Here is a 21,084-nt window from a genome sequence, read left to right as displayed (position 1 = left end):
AGTAGTAGTAGTAGTAGTAGTAGTAGTAGTAGTAGTAGTAGTGGTGGTGGTGGTGGTGGTAGTAGTAGTAGTAGTAGTAGTAGTAGTAGTAGTAGCAGCAGTAGTACAGAACTTGAAATTTATTTGCTTTCCGATGGTAAAGTCCAGCGAACGTGCTTCACTGTGCTCGACAGCTAAATATTAAGTTTTCTACAGGTGAAAATCTAGTGTTATTATTACGTTTGCCTCAGGCTGAGTATACGACTTTATTCTGCATTTATATATGAAATATGTGTCAATCTTCGACCGCATGTATCTCTCTTCCTCTCTCTCTCGCTTTCTCTATTCTCCCCTCTCTCTCTTGTTTTCTCACCTTTCTGTCTCTTTATTATACCCGCTTTCAAATATACGCATTTTCCTTTCTATTTTCATTATCCTCTCACACCACCAACTTTACTTTCACTAGCGACGCTGTGGCGAGCTATTAAATTTTAAGATTCCAAGAGTGCAAATTTGATAATGCAACCTGAAGCTGGCTTGGAAAAATTATTACCATTACAACTATGAACTATTTCATAATGCATGTTTGACGGACGAAATTAATTCACAAAATCTCCAGCACAGCATTGTGTTGATTGAATACGTAAAATTATTTACGATATATTTTATAAATATGTATCTATTCTTGATATGAAAATATTTAAACTGGTGACAGAGTCTTCTGTAGCTGAGGATGAAGATTCGATCAACGTTTGTTTCGTATTTTTAAGACTTGTCAAAGCTGTTCACCACAACTCCCAGCTACAGAAATTACAAAGAGTAAATCTTCTTATGAAAGATGTAAATTAACTATTACTGTCGTAGCATTACTACATTTTCACACACAAGCGCGCGCATGCACTAGCAGAATACTTAGTGCAGCGTTGCCCAGGCGAAAGAGTAGCTATAAATTGCCTAGAATTGTTTTAATGAATGCATATCCGGTTTAGCAGGATGATATTTCATTACTAATGAAAAGTTATCTTTCATGTAAGAATTGATATTCTTTTTCAATACATGCGTGGCACGGTGTCTAATTCACTGTGCAACAGATAGTTGCTCAAAATAGATAATATATTATAAGGCGGCGAGCAAACAGAACCGTTAGCACGCCGGACAATATGCTTAGCGGCATTTCACCCGCCTTTACGCTCCGAGATCAAATTCCGCCGAGGTCGACTTTGCCTTTCATCCGTTTGGGGTTGATAAAATAAGTAGCAGTTGAGTGCTGAGGTCGATGCAATCGACTTATCCCCTCCTCCGAAATTGTTGCCCTGTACCAAAATTTGAAAATTAATATTGATTATATATTTCGTAGTTTAATTTGTATGATATATATCAAATTCAAGCATATTAAATACTAGCTTAAAAGCTGCAGTCCGTGTGGACTTTCAAGCTAGTTCCTGTGGAGGGATAATTGGGCCCAAAATGATAGGGAACAATAATAATAAGGCTTTTATTGGTACCCTACCAATAGGGTATTGAATTAAATTCAGTTTAAATGAAAAATTTGTAAGTTCACAAAGTTTTGGAGTTTTTTTAAAAATTTGAATAACGTATACACACATACATACATACATATATACGTACATATATATGTATATATATATATATAATATATATATATATATATATATATATATATATGTTGTTGTTGTTGTTTGATGTCTATGTTTGTCCCCCACCACCACTTGACAACTGGTGTTGATGTATTTACGTTCGCGTAACTTAGCGGTTCGGTAAAAGAAGCCAATAGAAAAGTGCCAGGCACAAAAAAAGAAAGAACAGGTGTCGATTTGTTCCATTAAAATTCTTCAAGGTGGTTCCCTAATGTGGCCGCAGTCTGATGACTGGAAATGATTAAAGAACCATTAAATTTCTTACTAAAACTTAAAGCTAAAGGAGGTAACTCTTGTACTATAGCATTGAAACCTCTTACAATCGCTTTACCTGCAAGAAATAGCAACACAAATGCTTTTAAATTAGACCCCAATGCTGGATGTTCAAGAACCAAATGAAGGGTAGATTTTCAATCCCAGGATCATCCTGATTCCAAAAATGTATATGTTATATAGAGCAAATATAGACTAAGATACAGGAGTTCCAGACGGACAGACAGAATTTCGCCTTTATTAATATAGATGAACACAAGATGAAGTAAGTATGAAATCACTCCTATTTCATTTGAACTTACTAATTGTGATATATCATCTACCATTCTTCAAATTATCTAATTCTTAAAATAATTTGAAAAAGATTTATGGAAATTAGATGGTTAGGTGAACTAATCATTCATACACCGCGTGGGAACTAGAATGGCTAGAGCAAAACCCACATCCAAATATCCAAATATTGGAACTGCAGCGCAGACAATAACGAAGAAATGATTTTAAGTTTGTGATGAGCCTTGATGGTATATCGGCACCTATCATAGTTTTGGCAATTCTGAGCATTGTTATATTATCACCTCAAATAAATGTTTTACGTTTTACTAACATGGCCATAAAGTGATTATAAGGATTCTAACTTTTGAGTATCCTACATAAATTTGACATTAGCAAAACAGTATTCTCTATCATGCAGTACAGCAACTGTCCTTGGGATTTATTTTTCAGTGGTAGCAATTTGTAATAAGAAAGGCAAGGCTATCTTTCATCAAGACAGTAAATTGAATTCGCATTCGTAAAACTTGACTTCCAACTTAAAATAATTATATCTATTAGTTTCTGTTTGTAGCTGGCATGCGTACAAGCATTAATCAGTTGCAACTTTGCATTAATAAATAGATAGCAAGAGAGAGAGAGAGAGAGAGAGAGAAAAAGATAACAATAGAGAGAGAGAGAGAGAGAGAGAGAGAGAGAGAGAGAGAAAGACAGACAAGTGAGAGAGAGAGAAAGAAAGAGAAAAAGGGAAGAGAAAGACTGAAAGTAGCAAACTTTCAGTGTGGGACAAGAAGATGAGGGAGGTTTGTAAAACAAAATGGAGATTTAGCACTGATGTGGGAACGGATAAAAATGCGATAGATGTTTGTAAAAGGGAACATAAAACAAATATTTAGCAAGCAGTAAAATGAAATAGTTGCTGCATGGTTGTAATGGTTAGAGCTGCACCCAATTTACTATGGAAACTAGATGGATGATGAGGGAGAAGGTGTGTTACAATAAGGGCCAAAATAACATGGACTTTCACTGGTAGCATAAATGCTTTTAGGCATTACAGAAGGAGCGATACTGTCAGAGTGGCGAAATCACTGTGATCTCCAATCAACAGCTGATGAAGATAGTGTACGGCAGTGTGTGTGTGTATATGTGTGTGCAAGTGTGTGTGTATATGTATGTACATAAATTATATATGTATTATTTTACTAGTTTCAGCCCGAGGGCTGCGGCCACGCTGGGGCACCGCTGTTTGCTTTACTACACTTTCACTAAAGCTTCTCTGATGTGTACCATTTGGAGAATGAGTGAGTTTGATGTTGCTGTCCTCATCTGTGTTTCTTGCCTTGAGGTAGATTCATCCAGAACTCCTGTGAGGAGGATATTCAGTTTGGTTCTGAAAGCGCCTACATCCACCTCATAATGGCCTCTCAGGTTTTGTGGGAGGATACCGAAGAGCTGTGGACCCTTGGAGTCCAAGTTGTTGCAGTATCTGATCCTGTATTCTGATGGCAATATTGGAATTTTTGATATTAATTAGTGGCGCTCCGTTCTGTTTGTGTAACTGACAATGCCAAAGTTTGGCACGAATTCTTCTAGGATTTTCCAGATGTATATTACTGCGTATCATTCCCGTCTTCATATTTTTTTCAGTCATTTGACTGCGGCTATGCTGGAGCACCACCTTTAGTCGAGCAAATCGACCCCAGGACTTATTCTTTGGGAGCCTTGTACTTATTCTATCGTTCTCTTTTGCCGAACCGCTAGGTTACGGGGACGTAAGCACACCAACATCGGTTGTCAAGCGATGTTGGGGGGACAAACACAGACCCACAAACATACACACACACACACACACACACACAAAGACACACACATATATATATATATACATATATACGACGGGCTTCTCTCAGTTTCCGTCTACCAAATCCACTCACAAGGCTTTGGTCGCTCCGAGGCTATAGTAGAAGACACTTGCGCAAGGTGCCATGCAGTGGGAATGAACCCGGTGGGAATGAACCCATGTGGTTGATAAGCAAGCTACTTACCACACAGCCACTCCTGCGCCTATATATATATTCTTTAAGACCCCCTTCGGTCATGAATGACCATGGGATTGCACCTAGAAAGTTACCCTCCTAGACACAAGTCCGAGCAAGGTTGTTTATGGAAGACCAGCAGTCGCCCATGCATACCAGCCTCCCCTCTCCACGCCACCAGTGTTATCCAAGGGAAAGACAAAGGTCGATACAGCTTGGCACCAGTGACGTCGCAACTCATTTCTACAGCTGAGTGAACTGGAGCAACGTGAAATAAAGTGCTTTGCTCAAGAACACAACACGCAGCCCGGTCCGGGATTCGAGCTCACAACCTCACGATCGTAAGCTCGACGCTCTAACCACTGAGCCATGCGCCTTCACACACACACACACCACACACACATATATATATATATATATATATATATATATATATATATATTATATATATATATATATATATATATATATATATATATATATATATATATATATATATATATATATATATATATATATATATATATATTTATATATTTATAATAGGATTAGCTCGTATACGAGTAGGTATATATTTGTAAAAAATGAAGTTCGAAAATGCTGCTGTATTATACAATTTTTAATTTTTATATATACATTATAACATGTTTCAGTTCCTGAAATGAACCTTATCAAAAAAACTTATATATAAAAAGAGACAGCTCATGCCGTCAAACACAAGAAATTCATTTATAATACACAACGGAGTCAGACATCTTAGAGTTCATGTATAGTTGATATATAGTTCATGTATAGTTGATATATAGTTTGAAGTATATGTTCAAAGTGTTCGATGCAGTGGCCCACGGTGGCGATACGTATTCAATACAAAAAACAGATCAAAGTGGTGGAAAGCGGTCAATACAGAAGATTGATGTTTCCGAAAGAGCGAGGAATTCATTTTTACCTTAAGCAATTGTGATGACCCATGGTGGAAGTTCGCTGAGAACCACCCAGCGAACTTCCACCATGGGTCATCACAATTGCTTAAGGTAAAAATGAATTCCTCGCTCTTTCGGAAACATATATCTTCTGTATTGACCGCTTTCCACCACTTTGATCTGTTTTTTGTATTGAATACGTATCGCCACCGTGGGCCACTGCATCGAACACTTTGAACATATACTTCAAACTATATATCAACTATACATGAACTATATATCAACTATACATGAACTCTAAGATGTCTGAGTCCGTTGTGTATTATAAATGAATTTCTTGTGTTTGACGGCATGAGCTGTCTCTTTTTATATATAAGTTTTTTTGATAAGGTTCATTTCAGGAACTGAAACATGTTATAATGTATATATAAAAATTAAAAATTGTATAATACAGCAGCATTTTCGAACTTCATTTTTTACAAATATATATATATATATATATATATATATATATATATATATATATATGGTGCGAGGATATGTATACATGTATATTATATGTACATAAATTTAGGTACTTATATACATTTGTATATGTGTACTGATGCACAAACACACACGAACGGACAGTACAAAGAATGGGGCTGTTGACATATTTATTGTTAAATGTTAATATCGATTATGATGTTTTTAAGTTGGCGTAACTTTCTTCTAATAGCTATGCGCATGTGTATGCACACACACACACTCACATGCATACACGCACGCACTACACACACATGCACACACACGCGCGCGCACACACACACACACACACACACACACACACACACTCACTCTCTCTCTCCTCTCTCTCTCTCTCTCTCTCTCTCTACTGACATAATAGAATTCAAAACATCAGTGGGATTCTTAAGCAAATTTTCATCATATCGTTTTGGCTTTTGTTTTTCATTAGTTTGTTACTTTGGTGTCGGAAGTCTTCAAACGCAGTGAAAGACAAGTTTATATCTTTCATCGTAAGTCCATGGATTTTCGTATGCATGCAGTGTATGTATGAACGATCGTGTGTGTGTTTGTGTATGTATCTATGTATGTGTGTATTCACCTAAGCATACATACATATCCAATTTCCCGCCCACGCTAACTCCTAATACTTTGTCAGTAGTAATTTCGATACTATCTGTTGATATTGTGGTAATGGAATATCGTGTTGTGGACTTGCGGCTGGTTAGAACTAGAGTGGTGGTGAGAATACTTCTGATATAACAGAGATTTGCATCCGGTATCTCAATGTAGTTCGAATAATCTATTGAAGTTAGTGAAGTAAATTTATTTGCCAGTTAGCATTTGCTAATTCATTCGATTGTATTTAATATGTCTGGTGTCTTGGAAACGCTTTGATATATATATATATATATATATATATATATATATATATATATATAATATATATATATATATATATATATATATATATATATTTATATATTTATATATATATTCATTATATATATTTAATTCGTTATATATATATATATTCGTTAAAGCGATTACGAAGGAGATGCCGTTGACATATGTCTTACTCGTTAATATCGATTAAAATGTTTTAAAGCTGATGTGACTTTCTTCTATTTTCCATATGTAGCGAGAGAAAGTTGTGGCATTGCTCTTACATATTTGAAAGTAGATTTCGAAAAATGTAATAAATATGGTATATATCACGCTGGCGCGCGCGCACACGCATGCCCGCAAACACATACACACACACTCACGCACACAGGCACACACACTCACGCACGCACACACACGCACATCACTGTATCGAGTGGAGTATTGGATGCTGTTATACACGGCTGGTCGCAAAGCGCTTCCTCGCAATGATCTACCCTTCGATGATGCTACCTTGCTGGCTAAGCGAGCAGGCCAACATTCCCCTTTAAACGAAACCCCAGTCCGTCGAAGGTTTATCCCATTTTCGGCTGGAAGGGTTAGAGCAACGTGAAATGAAGAACACAACACTACGATCTTGCGATCTTACGGGACCACAATCTTGCGATCGTGAGAGGCACTCTCTGACCACTCGGCCACACACCTTCACACACACACACATACACACATGACTCAGTAGTTAAAGCGTCGAGCTCACAATCATGTGGCAGTGAGTTCGATTCCCGGACAGGGCTGTCTGTTGTGCTCTTGAGTAAGACATTATATTTCACGTAGCTTCAGTTCTCAGCTGAAGAAATTAATTGCGACGTCACTAATGCCAAGCTGTATTGGCATCTGCCCTTCCCTTGGATAACATCAGTGGTGTGGAGAGGGGACACAAGTATGCATGGGTGACTTTTGGTCTTCCATAAACAACGTTACCCGGACTTGTGCCTCGGAGGGGAACTTTCTAGGTGCAATCCCATAGTTATTCATGACCGAAGGGGGTCTTAAAGAATATATATATAGGCGCAGGAGTGGATGTGTGGTAAGTAGCTTGTTTATCAACCACATGGGTTCATTCCCACCGGGTTCATTCCCACTGCATATTTACCTTTATATATATTTATATATATATATATATATATATGTGTGTGTGTGTGTGTGTGTGTGTGTGTGTGTGTATAAAATTATAAATTAGGGTATCTACGAGATACCACCATGCTGAAAATAGCAGCGATGATCTGACTCTAAAACCACCTTAATTTTCCATATCACAACTCGGAGAGAAAACATGGTGGTATCTCGTAGACACCCTAATTTATAATTTTAATAATTATTACCTCTGAAAGTTAATTTTTCCACGCTGACCACTTGATAAAATCGTTATTTTATTTTAAACTAACGATCTTATCCTTATTTATATAAATTTATATATATATATATATATATATATATATATATATATATATATATATATATATAAAGTAAAGGCTATTTACCAACATAATGTGGCTGTCGCGAAAGGGATGATCTTACTGTTGTTTTAGCCCCAGGAAACATCGTTTCTAGCTGGCTATACGACACACTATCTGTGGACTAGTTTATGAGTAATTGCTCTTTATCAACGCAGAGTAGCTGTTTTGGCCAGATGGGGTTGCTGAATTCACCGTTCGAAATTTACTATCAGGTTTTCGTTGTGTTACTGCGCAGCCCACCAAAGTGTATGACTAAGCTTTGATCGCTGATGGATGCAGGAGAGTTTCTGAAGCTACTGTCTATTCTGTCAGGAAAAATACTCAAATATTGAGTGAAAAAATTTGTCACGGAACATCAGCATGAGAAAATTTATGGACCATCGTAAAATTCTTCACCTCATCTCTCTCGCTCTTTCTCTCTGTTTTACACACTCATTCACTATGTACGCACGCACACACACACACACACACACACACACACACACACACACATATATATATATATTCGTTTGTGTGTGTTGTGTCTGGGGACATTCATATTGTTTTCGTGCCTTATCTAACATGCCGTTTCGCCTTCCACTCACTTATTATTTATAATTTTCTTCTAAAATTTTCATTGCATTTTGTAACCTTGTCAATGGATGTTGACTCAACATCCATTGACAAGGTTGCAAAAGCAACGAAAATTTTGGAAGAAAAAACATACATAATAAATGAGTGGAAATTGAACCGACGATTGTGTTAGATAATGAGGTATTAAGACAATATTACTCTCCCCTAGACACAACATAATTTGTTTCAACACGAATTCACATAAAGAATCTTGCAATCCAGGTACAAAAAAAAAACGAAGTAGACACACACACACACACATATATACACATACATACATATAAACATGCACACACGCATGCACACATATATATGTCAGTTGTGCTAGATTGACCAAAGTGAAAATATATTTGAATCTCTCTCTCTCTCTCTCTCTCTCTCTCTCTCTCTCTCTGTATATATATATATATATATATATAATTATTTTAAAGTCATACTTTTACAACCTTATAATTCCATCACAACAATGGTTGTCTAATTGTCTAATATTTATAAATATTCATAGTATGTATAAACGTATTCATGTATGTATACACATACATACATACATACACATACATACATAGATACATGCAAACATACACACAAATATATATGCATAGATACATACATACACACACATACATATCGCAAGATTATCTAACGCTTGGTGGTTGCTGTTTATCAGCATTATTTGACAGGCAGTTTTTTTCTTCAAACGCCTGGTAGAATCCTTTGCATTTGTTTACCGCAAGGCGCACAGTCGCATTTGTTTTAATAATGATGCTATGGATGCAGCCTGTACTTATATATATATATATATATATATATATATATGTGTGTGTGTGTGTGTGGTGTGTGTGTGTGTGTGTGTGTGTGTTTGAGTGTGTGCGTGTGTGTTTGTATGTATGTATGTATGTATATATATATATATATATATATTTATTATATAGAAGGAGCTTCTACAGGACTAGTACTGTTTCATTCCTTACTTACTGTGGTTAACCCCGGATCAACCCGGGACCTACATATATATATATATATATATATATTATATATATATATACATACATATGGAAAAGATAAAAAAGCAAAGGTTTCTACCAGACATTTGAAGAAAAGCCTTTCCTATCAATTGTTGATTAACAGCCACCAGGCACCGGATAATCCTTTGATAGAGCGTTATATAACTTGATCTTTAAAGACATGATATCGTAAAAGTATTGCAAGAATGTAAAACCCAGCAAAGCCGTCCATTCTGATGGAATTAGGACCAAAGTCCTAATTTTGTCGACTATTTTGGCATAGTGAAAGTATGCGCCACCTTTATCCAGAGCCTTAACGAACTGATTCATAATACTAAGCTTTCTATAGAGTGGAAGTTGGATGATTTTTCCGGTTGTACAAAAAGCCCTTCAACCACACTAAACATCCCTGGAACTTATATTCGTTGCGGCCATTCTTTGATCACCAAGTGTTTTCCCTTATCTCTGCTGTCCCGCATACATAAACAGCATGGATATTTGGTGTATTCATTTTGTTTTGACAGGAGAAAGTTGACCATCTTAAATTCCACGCGTTTCACCCACAGATGATTGGAACGTTTGGGTATCTTGAAATCTAGATATGATATAAAATGGATTCCATTTTAGGATTCAGTAATATTAAAAAAACCTTCAAATTGGGTAAAACGTCCTGACAACAAAATGTATGTTGGGTTGCGTAATTTATAAATATCATCAGAAAAACTTGAGTTGTTTCTCTCAAAAAGGGAAAACGGGCGGTGTAAGCGTTTCTCTGTGCATATGTGTGTATGCCTTAGGTACACGTGTATTTTTATAGAAATGCAAATCGTTTGCATTCGAAGTGTATATCTTGTTTTGTATATAAGCACATGTTGTTCGCATTTAAAATGTATGAATACAATTTGTTTTGCATAATAAATATATTTTGTTTACATTTAAAGCATATATTTAAAAATATATTTCGAATGCACCTTAAATGTATAACTATAATTGTAATTACATTATATCTTTAATAAATTCGAAATGAAATAACAGCTTTAAATTTTTAGTTAGTAAAACAAACTAATGTTTTCAAATGCAATTAAAATATATATTTACAGATTTCGAACACAAGCGAAACATGGAAAAAAGCATTGCAGACATAAATCCTCAAATCCAAATTAGTTTCTCGTTAAAGAAAAAAAAAAAAAGAACCATTGTTTTTAGTTTTAAAATTGCAGACTGAAAATCTTTGATGTTCAAAGTTTGTTTTTAAAGGCATCGTTTAAATGTCAGGGTATGTTAATAAATCCAATATCTTTTGTTATTTTCAAATTTTAAGATTTGCTTACAATCTCGAATGTCACACTTGTGTGATGTTATAAACCACGATGCGTAGGTGGTTTAGAGATGTTTAGTTGTCTGAACAGTCCCATCATCATCATCATTGTTCGACCGTGGTCGAGACAATGGAATTTACCATGCTACGCCAGACTTCACGGTCCATCATGGCATTACGGAGGTCCTGTTGCTGGATGCCTGTATCCCTGGAGATTACATCAGGGTAGGAGAGTGTGCGCCCTCTGGTATTGCGAGTAGATGGCTTCCAGAGGAGAAGAGTAGAAATTACTTCTTTTTCAACTCTACAACAATGTCCAGCAAACTGGACTCTCCTACCTTTCACAAGAGATGACACAGGTGGTAGTTTCCCATATATTTGCATTTTGGTTGGATGGCGCTTCCACGAGAGATTTTGAGCTCTCATAAGGAGGCGAGTGTAGGTTCCATCCAACCGCCTCTCAAGCTTCTTAGATAACGTCCAGGTTTCTGAACCATATAGTAGAATTGGTTCGACTGTGGCTTTGAAGATTTCAAGTTTGAAGTCTCTACTTAGATTTGATGACCAGATCTTATTCATGTCATTACAGGCTGACCAGGCCATACCCTTTCTAGTTAGAAAGTCTTTTCCAGATGATGATATGTATGACCCAAGATATTTATAATCAGAAACCATATTTAAGGGCGCATTGTTGAGAGTATGGATGATGCAATCACTGTTGGACAGGCACTTGTTTATGTATTCAGTTTTGGCCTCATTGAGGTAAAGACCTACACAATTTGAAGCTTGTTCAAGAGATTGTAAAAGAGACTGGGCATTGGAGAGAGAATCACTGATAAGAGCGATGTCGTCAGCAAAGTCAGTGTCTGTCAAGTACTCATCTGGGTGTCTGGAACTTCTTCTTGGTTTTATTTCAAAGCCCTTGCCAGAGATGTTATCAACTGACATACGTAGCACATAATCAACAACAATGATGAAAAGAAATGGGGCGAGTATGTCTCCCTGCAGTATTCCGGCTTTGATTGAGAAAGATGATGTTTCTCCATCAGGGGTTAAGATGGTTGAAGACGTATCTGTGTAGAGGACCTTGATGGCAGAAATGATTTTGTCTGGTATCCCATAGAGCTTAAGGATTCTAAACATCTTGTACCTATCTACAGAATCGAACGCTTTAGAAAAGTCTACAAATACCATTTCAAGATCGCGATTAAATGCTTTTGATTCTTCAATAAGTCTGCGTAGGTATAGTATCTGTGAGCGCCCATGTCTGAATCTATTTTGGTTCTTTCGGAGCAAAGGTTCAACAAAAAGGACAAGACGATTTAGGATCAGTTTGTTGTACAGTTTTGCAGCAATTGACATTAGAGATATACCCCTGTAGTTGGTGACGAGGGATAAATCGCCTTTTTTGGGGTATTGGAATGATTTGAGATTGGTGCCAAATCTTTGGAGCGACAAAGGTGGAAAGTGTGTGGTTGCAGAGGTTAAGCAAAAGTGTGTGAAATCTATCATCCTTCCAAATTATAGCTGGGATGTTGTCGGGACCAAATGGTTTCGAGGCTTTTAGTTGCTTGGTTGTTGCTGTTAGTCAAATATGGTAAAAGGGGAGGTGTTGATGTCCAGCGTGTCTGATATAGGCACACTTGGAAGAGTGGGGTTATCAGGGATTTTTGGCATTCTTCCCAAGGAGGTTTTTAAAATGGGTTGACCAATTTTCTAAACGCTTCTTAGCTGATCCCCCTTTAATTCTAATTGATGACCCAGAATTTTTGCCTGATAGGTCTTTGATGGATTTCCAGGCAAGATGGTGTTTTTTACTAATGTGCTCTTTGGATAGTTTACTAATTTTGCCATTGATAAAGTCGACCTCGGCGTTCAAGTAAGCCTCATCAAGATTCTTCTTGGCAGCTATGAGTTGGATCTTCAGTGACTGGGATGGAGAACGGTGATAAGCTAGTGATATAGACTTTAGATGGTTTCTGGCTTCGATGACATTTGGGGAATTAGAAGGTTTGCTCTGGCCCCTACTCTTCCTTTTGGGAAGAGTAGCCAGTGCAACTTCCTCTGTTGATTTGATGAGGCTGCTGTATACTTCTTCAATGTTCTCAGCGTCTATTTCAGAAGTAGACAGAGATTGAAATGTGTTATAGACCTCAATAGTAAATTGTTTGGACATATCGGGGTTAGATAAGACTTCCTCCCAGTCGATCATTTTCATCGGATGAGGCTTAGCTTTTTTGGATGAGCGAAGACTAAGCTTAACGGTAGCTGATACAATTCTGTGGTCAGAGCCGACAGAACTAAAGGAAGAGTAGGATCTCGAGTCTTTAACACTATTGCGCCATTTCTTTCGAAAGATGAGGTAGTCAATTTGTGCCCTATCACCAAGTGGGGACTCAAATGTCCAAAGTTGACCTTTTGGTTTCATAAAAGAATTGCTGGAGGTGTAGAGATTAAATTCCTCCAAGAAGTCTTTGAGCATTTCTCCGTTCCGATTAGTTTTAGAGTTGAAAGTAAACTTGGTCTCATCGGATCCTAGTCTAGCATTCAGATCACCAGCTATAACTAGAAAATTATGGAGAGGTACTTGCTCAATGGTTGAACGAAGGGTTGCATAAAAATTCTCAATCTCGTCTGCCACAGACGAATTATGTGGGCTATACACACATACCAATGTTGTTTTCGGGTTTCCATCTATCTCAAGCACCATAATTCTAGGTGAGATTGACTCTATACTCAAGAGAGTATCACTAGCTTTTGATGAAAGTAGAAATCCGATACCTCCAACTGTTGAATTAACAGTATTCTTTGATGCTGAGGAGGTTACAAGTTGATAAGAACCGACTTGATGGTATTTGAGGATGTTGTCAGGGTGGTAAAATCGGTGTTCTTGGACAGCTATTATATCAATGCCATGTGATTCTGCATTTGCACCAAGTTCTTCTAGACGGCCAAGAGGGCCGAGGGTGCGGGCATTGAGGGTGCTGAGTATCGTATGATTTCTACAGCTGATGAGGTGTTTGTTTGGTGTTGTTTGGTTGGGAGCTGACTCTTCTCCATCAGGTGATACCCGTCTGTTAAGATTGAGGGCATCACCGTCAATGGATGCCCTTGGAGGTGCAACGTGATCCGAGACAGGACCCGGCAAAGCAGGGGCTGGACCTACATCCGCAGGTATACCATTAGGTCTGGTTCCCTGGGGAAGAGGAACCCTGGTGCAGTTAATTGTAAATTCCATAGTCTTTTCAAATGGCTAATAATGTGTGCGCGCTCCACTACTACACACATTGGAAAGCATTGTACAACCAAGTACTAAAGAAGATATTTCCTCCTCCATGAAACAAAGCTGTTCCCGCTGGACGTCAACCAGTATTTCTAAGCTACGGACCGAGTGATTTATTGTAAGGTTATCTATTGTCCCAGGACAATAGAAAGAAGGCGAAGTCAATTTCCTGAGGAGACATAACTATAAACCGCATGAAATTTATTCTGGTCGCTCTCATTAATTGCTATTATACTGTTTTTCATGTTAGAATTTGATCTTCAATCTGATGCACTGCTTATTATGCTGCAAGGGAGTCTTTACGAATCGCTTGACCAGCAGGAATAGCAACCAAATTTCCTTAAATCGCACTCTACAGTCTTCAATTAAGAACGATATACTGGACAGTAGAGCCCTAGATACGCAAAAAATCGCGAGTTTCAAGACTGGAATACCTTTGATAATAGGTTTGATTAATCAGAGCTGACCTAGAGATAAAACAACAATTGCATATATTTTAGAAACAATGACAGATACACGCATCTAATATTTTATATATGAATTTCTTCAGCGAAAGTAATTATACTTGTTAGCTCACTTTATAGAAATTATTCTCCAGAACTCTAATTGCTATCAATAAAAACAGTTTTCATTTAATATACCTGAAACTAAACGCACGCAAAATCTGTTGCGTGTACTTCGTGCACTTGAACAGGAACGGCAGAAATGTAATGACAAAACTATCGAAACAATTTAAGTATGAATAATTTGGCGCTCAAGGAGAGAAATAAATGAAGCAACTTCTATGTGTTCAGTCATTTACTAGCAAAGGATACATTTTGTATATTGTGTTGTTGCATTTCTGAGTGGCGTTGTTCAAATCATTCACTGAGAAGAAAAATGTTAGTTTTGCACAAATAGACACACTTTTATAGGTGTTCGATATTCAATGCTTCGCTTAGTTTCAATGAATTTGTTCTATTTATGGAGCGCACAAGCCGATTAATTTCATTAAAATCAATGTTATCTTCAGCCCAAAATAAATTACGTGTTTAACCTCATAAGAACATATGTAGGCACTTCATATTTCAAACGAATCATATAAGTAAATATGTGTATGTATGTATGCGTATGTATGTGTGTGTGTATGTATGCGTATGTATGTATGCACGTATGCATGTATGTATGTACGTATGTATGTGCGTGTGTGTATGTGCGTGTGTGATCGAAGCCTACAATTTATATTTATACATATGTGCATGTATATGTATGTATATATGTATGTGTATGTATGTATCTATATGTATATGTGTGTGTGCATGTATGCGCGTGTGTGTGTATCGATTTTTTTAAAAAAGGACCAGTATTATCATTGAAGACTTTCCTACGATTCAAGTGTACAATAAATATTGATTAGATTCTTTTTGAATAGACACGGTATCCTATGTTTCAGAGCAGGTGAAATATGTTATTATAAGCCGCGTGGCTTTCTCAAGAGTATTGGATGAGTAAATAAAGTTAAATGGTTTCAAATGCGTATCGAAGATATATTGTGGTCTCAACGACCTGGTCTATCGCCCGGCACTCGCCACGATCATGATCGTTAGTAGACTGTAATAATCAGTAAAACATCGGACAAAATGTTGAGTGATATTTAGTTAAAAATCTTTACGTTTTGAGTTTAAGACAGAGATCAACGAAAATGAAGTGCTAGTCAGATACACGTTGTGTGGTTAATAATTATATATTACAACCACTTGAATTTAGGTTTAATCTCGCTGCGTATCATTTCTAGTTGATATGTTCCACAGTAAACTCGAGTAAAATAATTTCTTGTATATATGACAGAAACTGTGTGGAAACCCTTCGAATATATGTAATTCCTACATACATGCATAGTTACATACATGCATACATACATTCATACATACATATACATACATATACATATATATATATATATATATATATATATATATGTGTGTGTGTGTGTGTGTGTGTGTGTGTGTGTGTGTGTGTGTGTGTGTGCTTGTGTGATTTCCTTCAAGGAGCTATTTTCTGACAAAGTAACAAAGCTATATCGTTGGAATTTGGACATCAAAAATGGAAATGCATTGCATACTTTAACTATTCTATCTATAGACTTTAATCGTAAAGTATTAGTTGGTCACTTTCTTTGACTGGTAATCCTAGCTTTTTGAGCATGCCATCTTGTAACAATCAAATAAACATCTTGTAACAACCAAATAAATGATAAAGATCTCCCTTTGGTCATGACTGACCATGGGATTGCTCCTAGAAAGTTTCCTTCAGAGGAACAAGTCCGGGCAAGGTTGTTTGTGGAAGACCAGCAATCGCCCATTTATACCAGTTTCCTCTGTCCATGCCACCGTTGTTGTCCTAGGGTCAGGTAAAGGCTGATACAGCTTAGCAACAGAACGTCGCAACTCATTCCTACAGCTGAGTGAACTGAAGCAACGTGAAATAAAATACCTTGCTTAACAACACAACACACAGCCCGGTCCGGGAGTCGAACTCAGAACCTCACAATTGTAAGCCCGACGCTCTAACCACTTAGCTATGCACCTAACAAAATACTCCAATAATTATTCGTAAAACTGTGAATTTATAATCAAGGTAGGGAACCTACAGATATCGAGGCAGTTGTTCTTTAACCGTTTCACCATTTCCACAGATTCCAGGAAGAAATGTTCCATTCTTCGCATCTGTCGTGCAGCTAACTTTATTACTGTCCCAAAGAGCTATAGAAGCATGGGAAAACTTTGACTAAGGCAGAAAGATAGGCTCAAAGCTAATCTGAAAGGGATAATTATTCTCCCAGAAACTTATGAGAAAACTTCATTGAATTTGAACGAGTGGATTTTGAAGTGGACTCTCTGAGTCATCTTAAAAACTAAGATCAAAGACAGTTTCGAACTTCCGACCAGGTAAGCCATCGGCGGACTGCAATGTGTTTAAGTTAATCTTAACTTTATATAGTCTCTGTGAGTTAAAATCTTACTTAGGTGTGTAGGTTTGAGTGGAGTGGTAACTAGGTTGTAGGGTGGTTTGTAGTAGAGAGGTGTTTTAGAGAAATTTTTATTGATTAAATTTGGGGTTGTGTCGCTGTTTAGGATTTATTTATGTATGTAGAACTTTGTAAGCAGGTGTGTATGCTTAGGCATGTTCCACTTAGATCATTGGATTGGTGGATCTTTTCGGTTTGAACGGCAGTTTTTTAAAATAATTTCCACGTAACTAAACACTTTTAAACTTCGTATACAGGTAGAATGTGTTTATAAAACATATTTTTCTCTTGGCTTTACTGAGAAAAATCTATAGTTTGTGAGATATTTGTTGTTTTTTTCTTCGATTTCTTCAATTTCAACCAATCAATGATGTCTGTTGTGGTGAAAACATTCTGTGCCGTATGAATATGTCCCTCGTTTAAGAAACAGATTGGGTTTATTTACATTTCTGAAGAAAAAAAGATACCCTTCCCCCACTAACCCTAACTAACCCTAACCCTAAAACAGATTGAAATGCAATAGATCGATACTAGGGTCATAATTATGGGTGACAATTTAATATGACACCGCTAGAAAAAACTGCTGTTCAAACTGAAAAGATCCGGATTGGTTTTTAGAAGGTTCACAAAAAGGATGTGGGTAGGTCTAGAATATTCCAGTAGTTTTAGTTATATTTGCTTTTATTGGATTTAATCCTTTGCTTTGAAAATGCAAAGATCAAAGGTTCAAAGTTTAGTCTCGTATTCAAAACCTCAACAATAGTTGTTAGCTTTTTTTTTTGTAAAAAGGTGATATTTTTTGGCTGCTCAGTTTCTTTACTTATTGTTATTTAGGGTACTTCCTATTTGTATTTGGAAGGTGGGGGTTATTAGCCTGGCATTTTATGTTGTTAGAACAGAAATTTGTTTATCCTGTGTTTTGATGTTCACAAGAGGTGGGTAAGTGTTAAGGTTGTTGGTCTATATGTTCCTCTCTAGGGGTTCATTGTTCTATAAGCAATTTGACTAATGTGTAGAAATTCTAACCTTTGTGTTTTATGAAGGCAGAATTTGAGGACTATGTGTTTATAAATATATTTTCAACTCAGTTTCAAACATGGGTATTTTATGATATATCATATTAGGCCTCCTGTGAATATATGCGAAAATGAAGCATTATAAAAAGTGTGTATATACACGAATAAAAATGGGAATGAAATTTATTTTGAAAAGTTGATTAAAAAATTTAAAGAAGAATTAAATATAGGAAAGACTCTTCCAACTTGCTTGCACGTAAATATATATTTATATGTGTGTATTTATGCTTGTGGATTTATATTAGAACATCTTTTGTGAGGATTTTGCTTGGAAATAGGGACATTTTTAGATAATTTCTATAGTAGCTCTTTTGTGTAAAACTTTAAACATGCTTTTTATGTATATTATGGGGATGATTTATGGTGTATGTGGAAGGAGAGAAGATGGTGAGGTATTTACATGTTTATTCGTTAGAAAAAATTATTGGTTTCAAATGTTTTACTGTTTTTAAGATTTTATGCCTGCGGCGATGGGAAACAAACACTGACGCAAACACACACATACATATATGTACATATATGTGTGAATATATATATATATATATATACATACACACCACACACACACACACACACACACATATATATATATATATAATATATATATATATATTATATATATATATATATATATATATATATATATATATATATAGACAAAATTAATAGAAGCCTTTAAGTTCAAATTGCTAATAAGCCATCCATTTAATTCATATACGACAGGCTTCTGCGGTTTCCCTCTGACAAATCCACTCACAAGGCTTTGGTCGGATCGAGGCTATAGTAAAAGACACTTGCCCTAGGTGCCACGCAGTAGGACTGAACCTAGAAACTAACTTCTTACCACACAGCCTTCCTGCACCAGTTGCAGAAAGAAAATGGTTATACGTTATTTGACTTATCTGGTACAGGCTAGTTTTTTCGTGCCCGATTTTATAAATATATATGAGCTAATTTTCAGTTCTTCAGTACTTTCTGCACTTCGTTGCTTCGCTTGTTGAATTTTATTTGCTTGTTCATTGTGAATAAGTCATCTTCGAAGGGTTGTAGTAATGGGTTGGGAGGCGAACATTTGACCGTCTTGAATCCGTAGGCTGTTTTTGCTTTTGATCTCTTTCATTATGATAAAAATTCCGAGTCTTTAGATAAAACTTTTAGTATGTTATCAAAAGACTCAGATGTGTGAGATATGAGGGAATGAGGTCTGTAATTTTTAGCTTCAGCTCTACTACCTCTTGTGTATATGTGTTACTATTGCATCTTTCAGTAGTTCGCGAAATATAACTTTTGAAATAACATCTTTAATGATTTGGCGAAACTTTTTTTCCACGCTCTTAACTGTATGGCTGGGAGAAAATCTGGTTCAAATGCTGAGTTTAAATATAGGTCATTAATAGCTGCAAGTATATTATCTTTCGTAATATCACTAATTTCTAGACGTGTCTTTGCTGTTGAATCCAAGGGGACAAAGAATTCATTTGGATTATGTATTATTTTGTATATTATAAGTTGGAATACTGCACTGTTATATCGTAGACTCGAGAGTGAGTATATTTGCAATGAATCATTAGTACATGATCCATTTTAGTCGATTGGAGGGCCAATCTGGTTACATGTAGATGATTTTTGTTTACCAGAGTAGAAATAGATTTTAAAATTACGCTTTATATTTTTCACTGCTCCGTGATCCTTTAGCAAAGTTTCATTTTCATAAGATATTTTTAGGTCCAGTCCAATGTTCTTTCATTTCTTCTTTTTTTCACGCAATCTCATCTGTTGAGACAACTTGTTTTTTAGCTGTTTTGTTAGTTTAGTTCTGTTACGCAATCCGTCTATCTCGTGGATTCAAGTTCTTGCGGGAACAGACGTTTTTATATATTTTGCTTTCGACAGATCTTCATAAACATTCTCACAGAAACTTAATTCCTTGTTAACGGTGAGGTTGTTAATATGCTGCGACAGGTTTGGTTTGATGATTTCAGTTTCGATGTGGAGTGAGTAATATTTGATGTTATCTGTGTGTCATTTGATGTTAAATGCATGTTCTGCCCTCTTTAAACCATATACAGGTAATTGTATAACGTTGTGATCGGAAACATTGTGAATGAAGTCTGTACTGTCAGTAATGACTAGGTCAAGTATGTTATTTCCCCTAGTTGGACAGGAAACATGAGGAAGTTTTTAGTGGTATCGAGGAGAACGTTCATATCACTCTTGTTTTGGTTGTTCAGTTCTAGGTTGGCTATAGACATCAGGCCCGCTATATATATATATATATATATTATATTATATATATATTATATATATATTATATATATATATATATAATATATATGTATATATATATATATATATATATGTATATATATATATATATATATATGTATATATATATATATATATATATATATATATATATATATATATATATATATAATGTAATATATATAACGGGAAGCTTTATGAAAATAGACAAAAGACGAAGGCAGGTGGAAAACAAACAAACAATTGTATTAGTATGGCGCTCAGGAAATATAAATAAAACAAGTCTTTAACGTTTCGAGCCTACGCTCTTCAACAGAAAGATACACAGAGAGAAAAAAACACAGAAAGAAGGAGAGAAAAAAATGCGTGCAGTAACTAACGAACCAACATGGCGATCTGATTTCGGCCAGAAGTCAAAGATCAAACATGAGACGCGAGAGCGAAATTAGGGGAGATAATAGGGTTGAGTGACCAGCT

At 36.2% G+C, this 21,084-nt stretch overlaps 2 protein-coding genes across 3 annotated transcripts in view; both read right to left on the bottom strand.

The window, feature by feature from the left end:
- Positions 1–18,348, bottom strand: part of LOC115209847 (rhodopsin, GQ-coupled-like) — a 74,232-nt gene extending 55,884 nt beyond the window's left edge. For both annotated transcript variants that reach the window (XM_036501244.1, XM_029778415.2), the window contains exon 1: positions 18,293–18,348. The gene's annotated coding sequence lies outside the window, so the exon portion shown is untranslated. The remainder of the gene's footprint in view (positions 1–18,292) is intronic.
- LOC115209523 (craniofacial development protein 2-like) lies at positions 1,823–16,955 on the bottom strand. The gene is made up of 4 exons (XM_029777953.1): positions 16,889–16,955; positions 15,075–15,126; positions 13,005–13,984; positions 1,823–1,968 (listed from the first exon to the last, which is right to left on the bottom strand). The coding sequence occupies exons 1-4, from the start codon at positions 16,953–16,955 to the stop codon at positions 1,823–1,825; spliced, it is 1,245 nt and encodes a 414-aa protein (XP_029633813.1).
- Positions 18,349–21,084: the final 2,736 nt, after the last annotated feature.

The sequence above is a fragment of the Octopus sinensis genome, linkage group LG3 (assembly GCF_006345805.1).
Source record: "Octopus sinensis linkage group LG3, ASM634580v1, whole genome shotgun sequence".
In the NCBI taxonomy this organism is placed as follows: Eukaryota; Metazoa; Mollusca; class Cephalopoda; order Octopoda; family Octopodidae; genus Octopus; species Octopus sinensis.
Note: the sequence above shows the minus strand (reverse complement) of the source record. Positions and strands in the feature narration are given on the sequence as shown.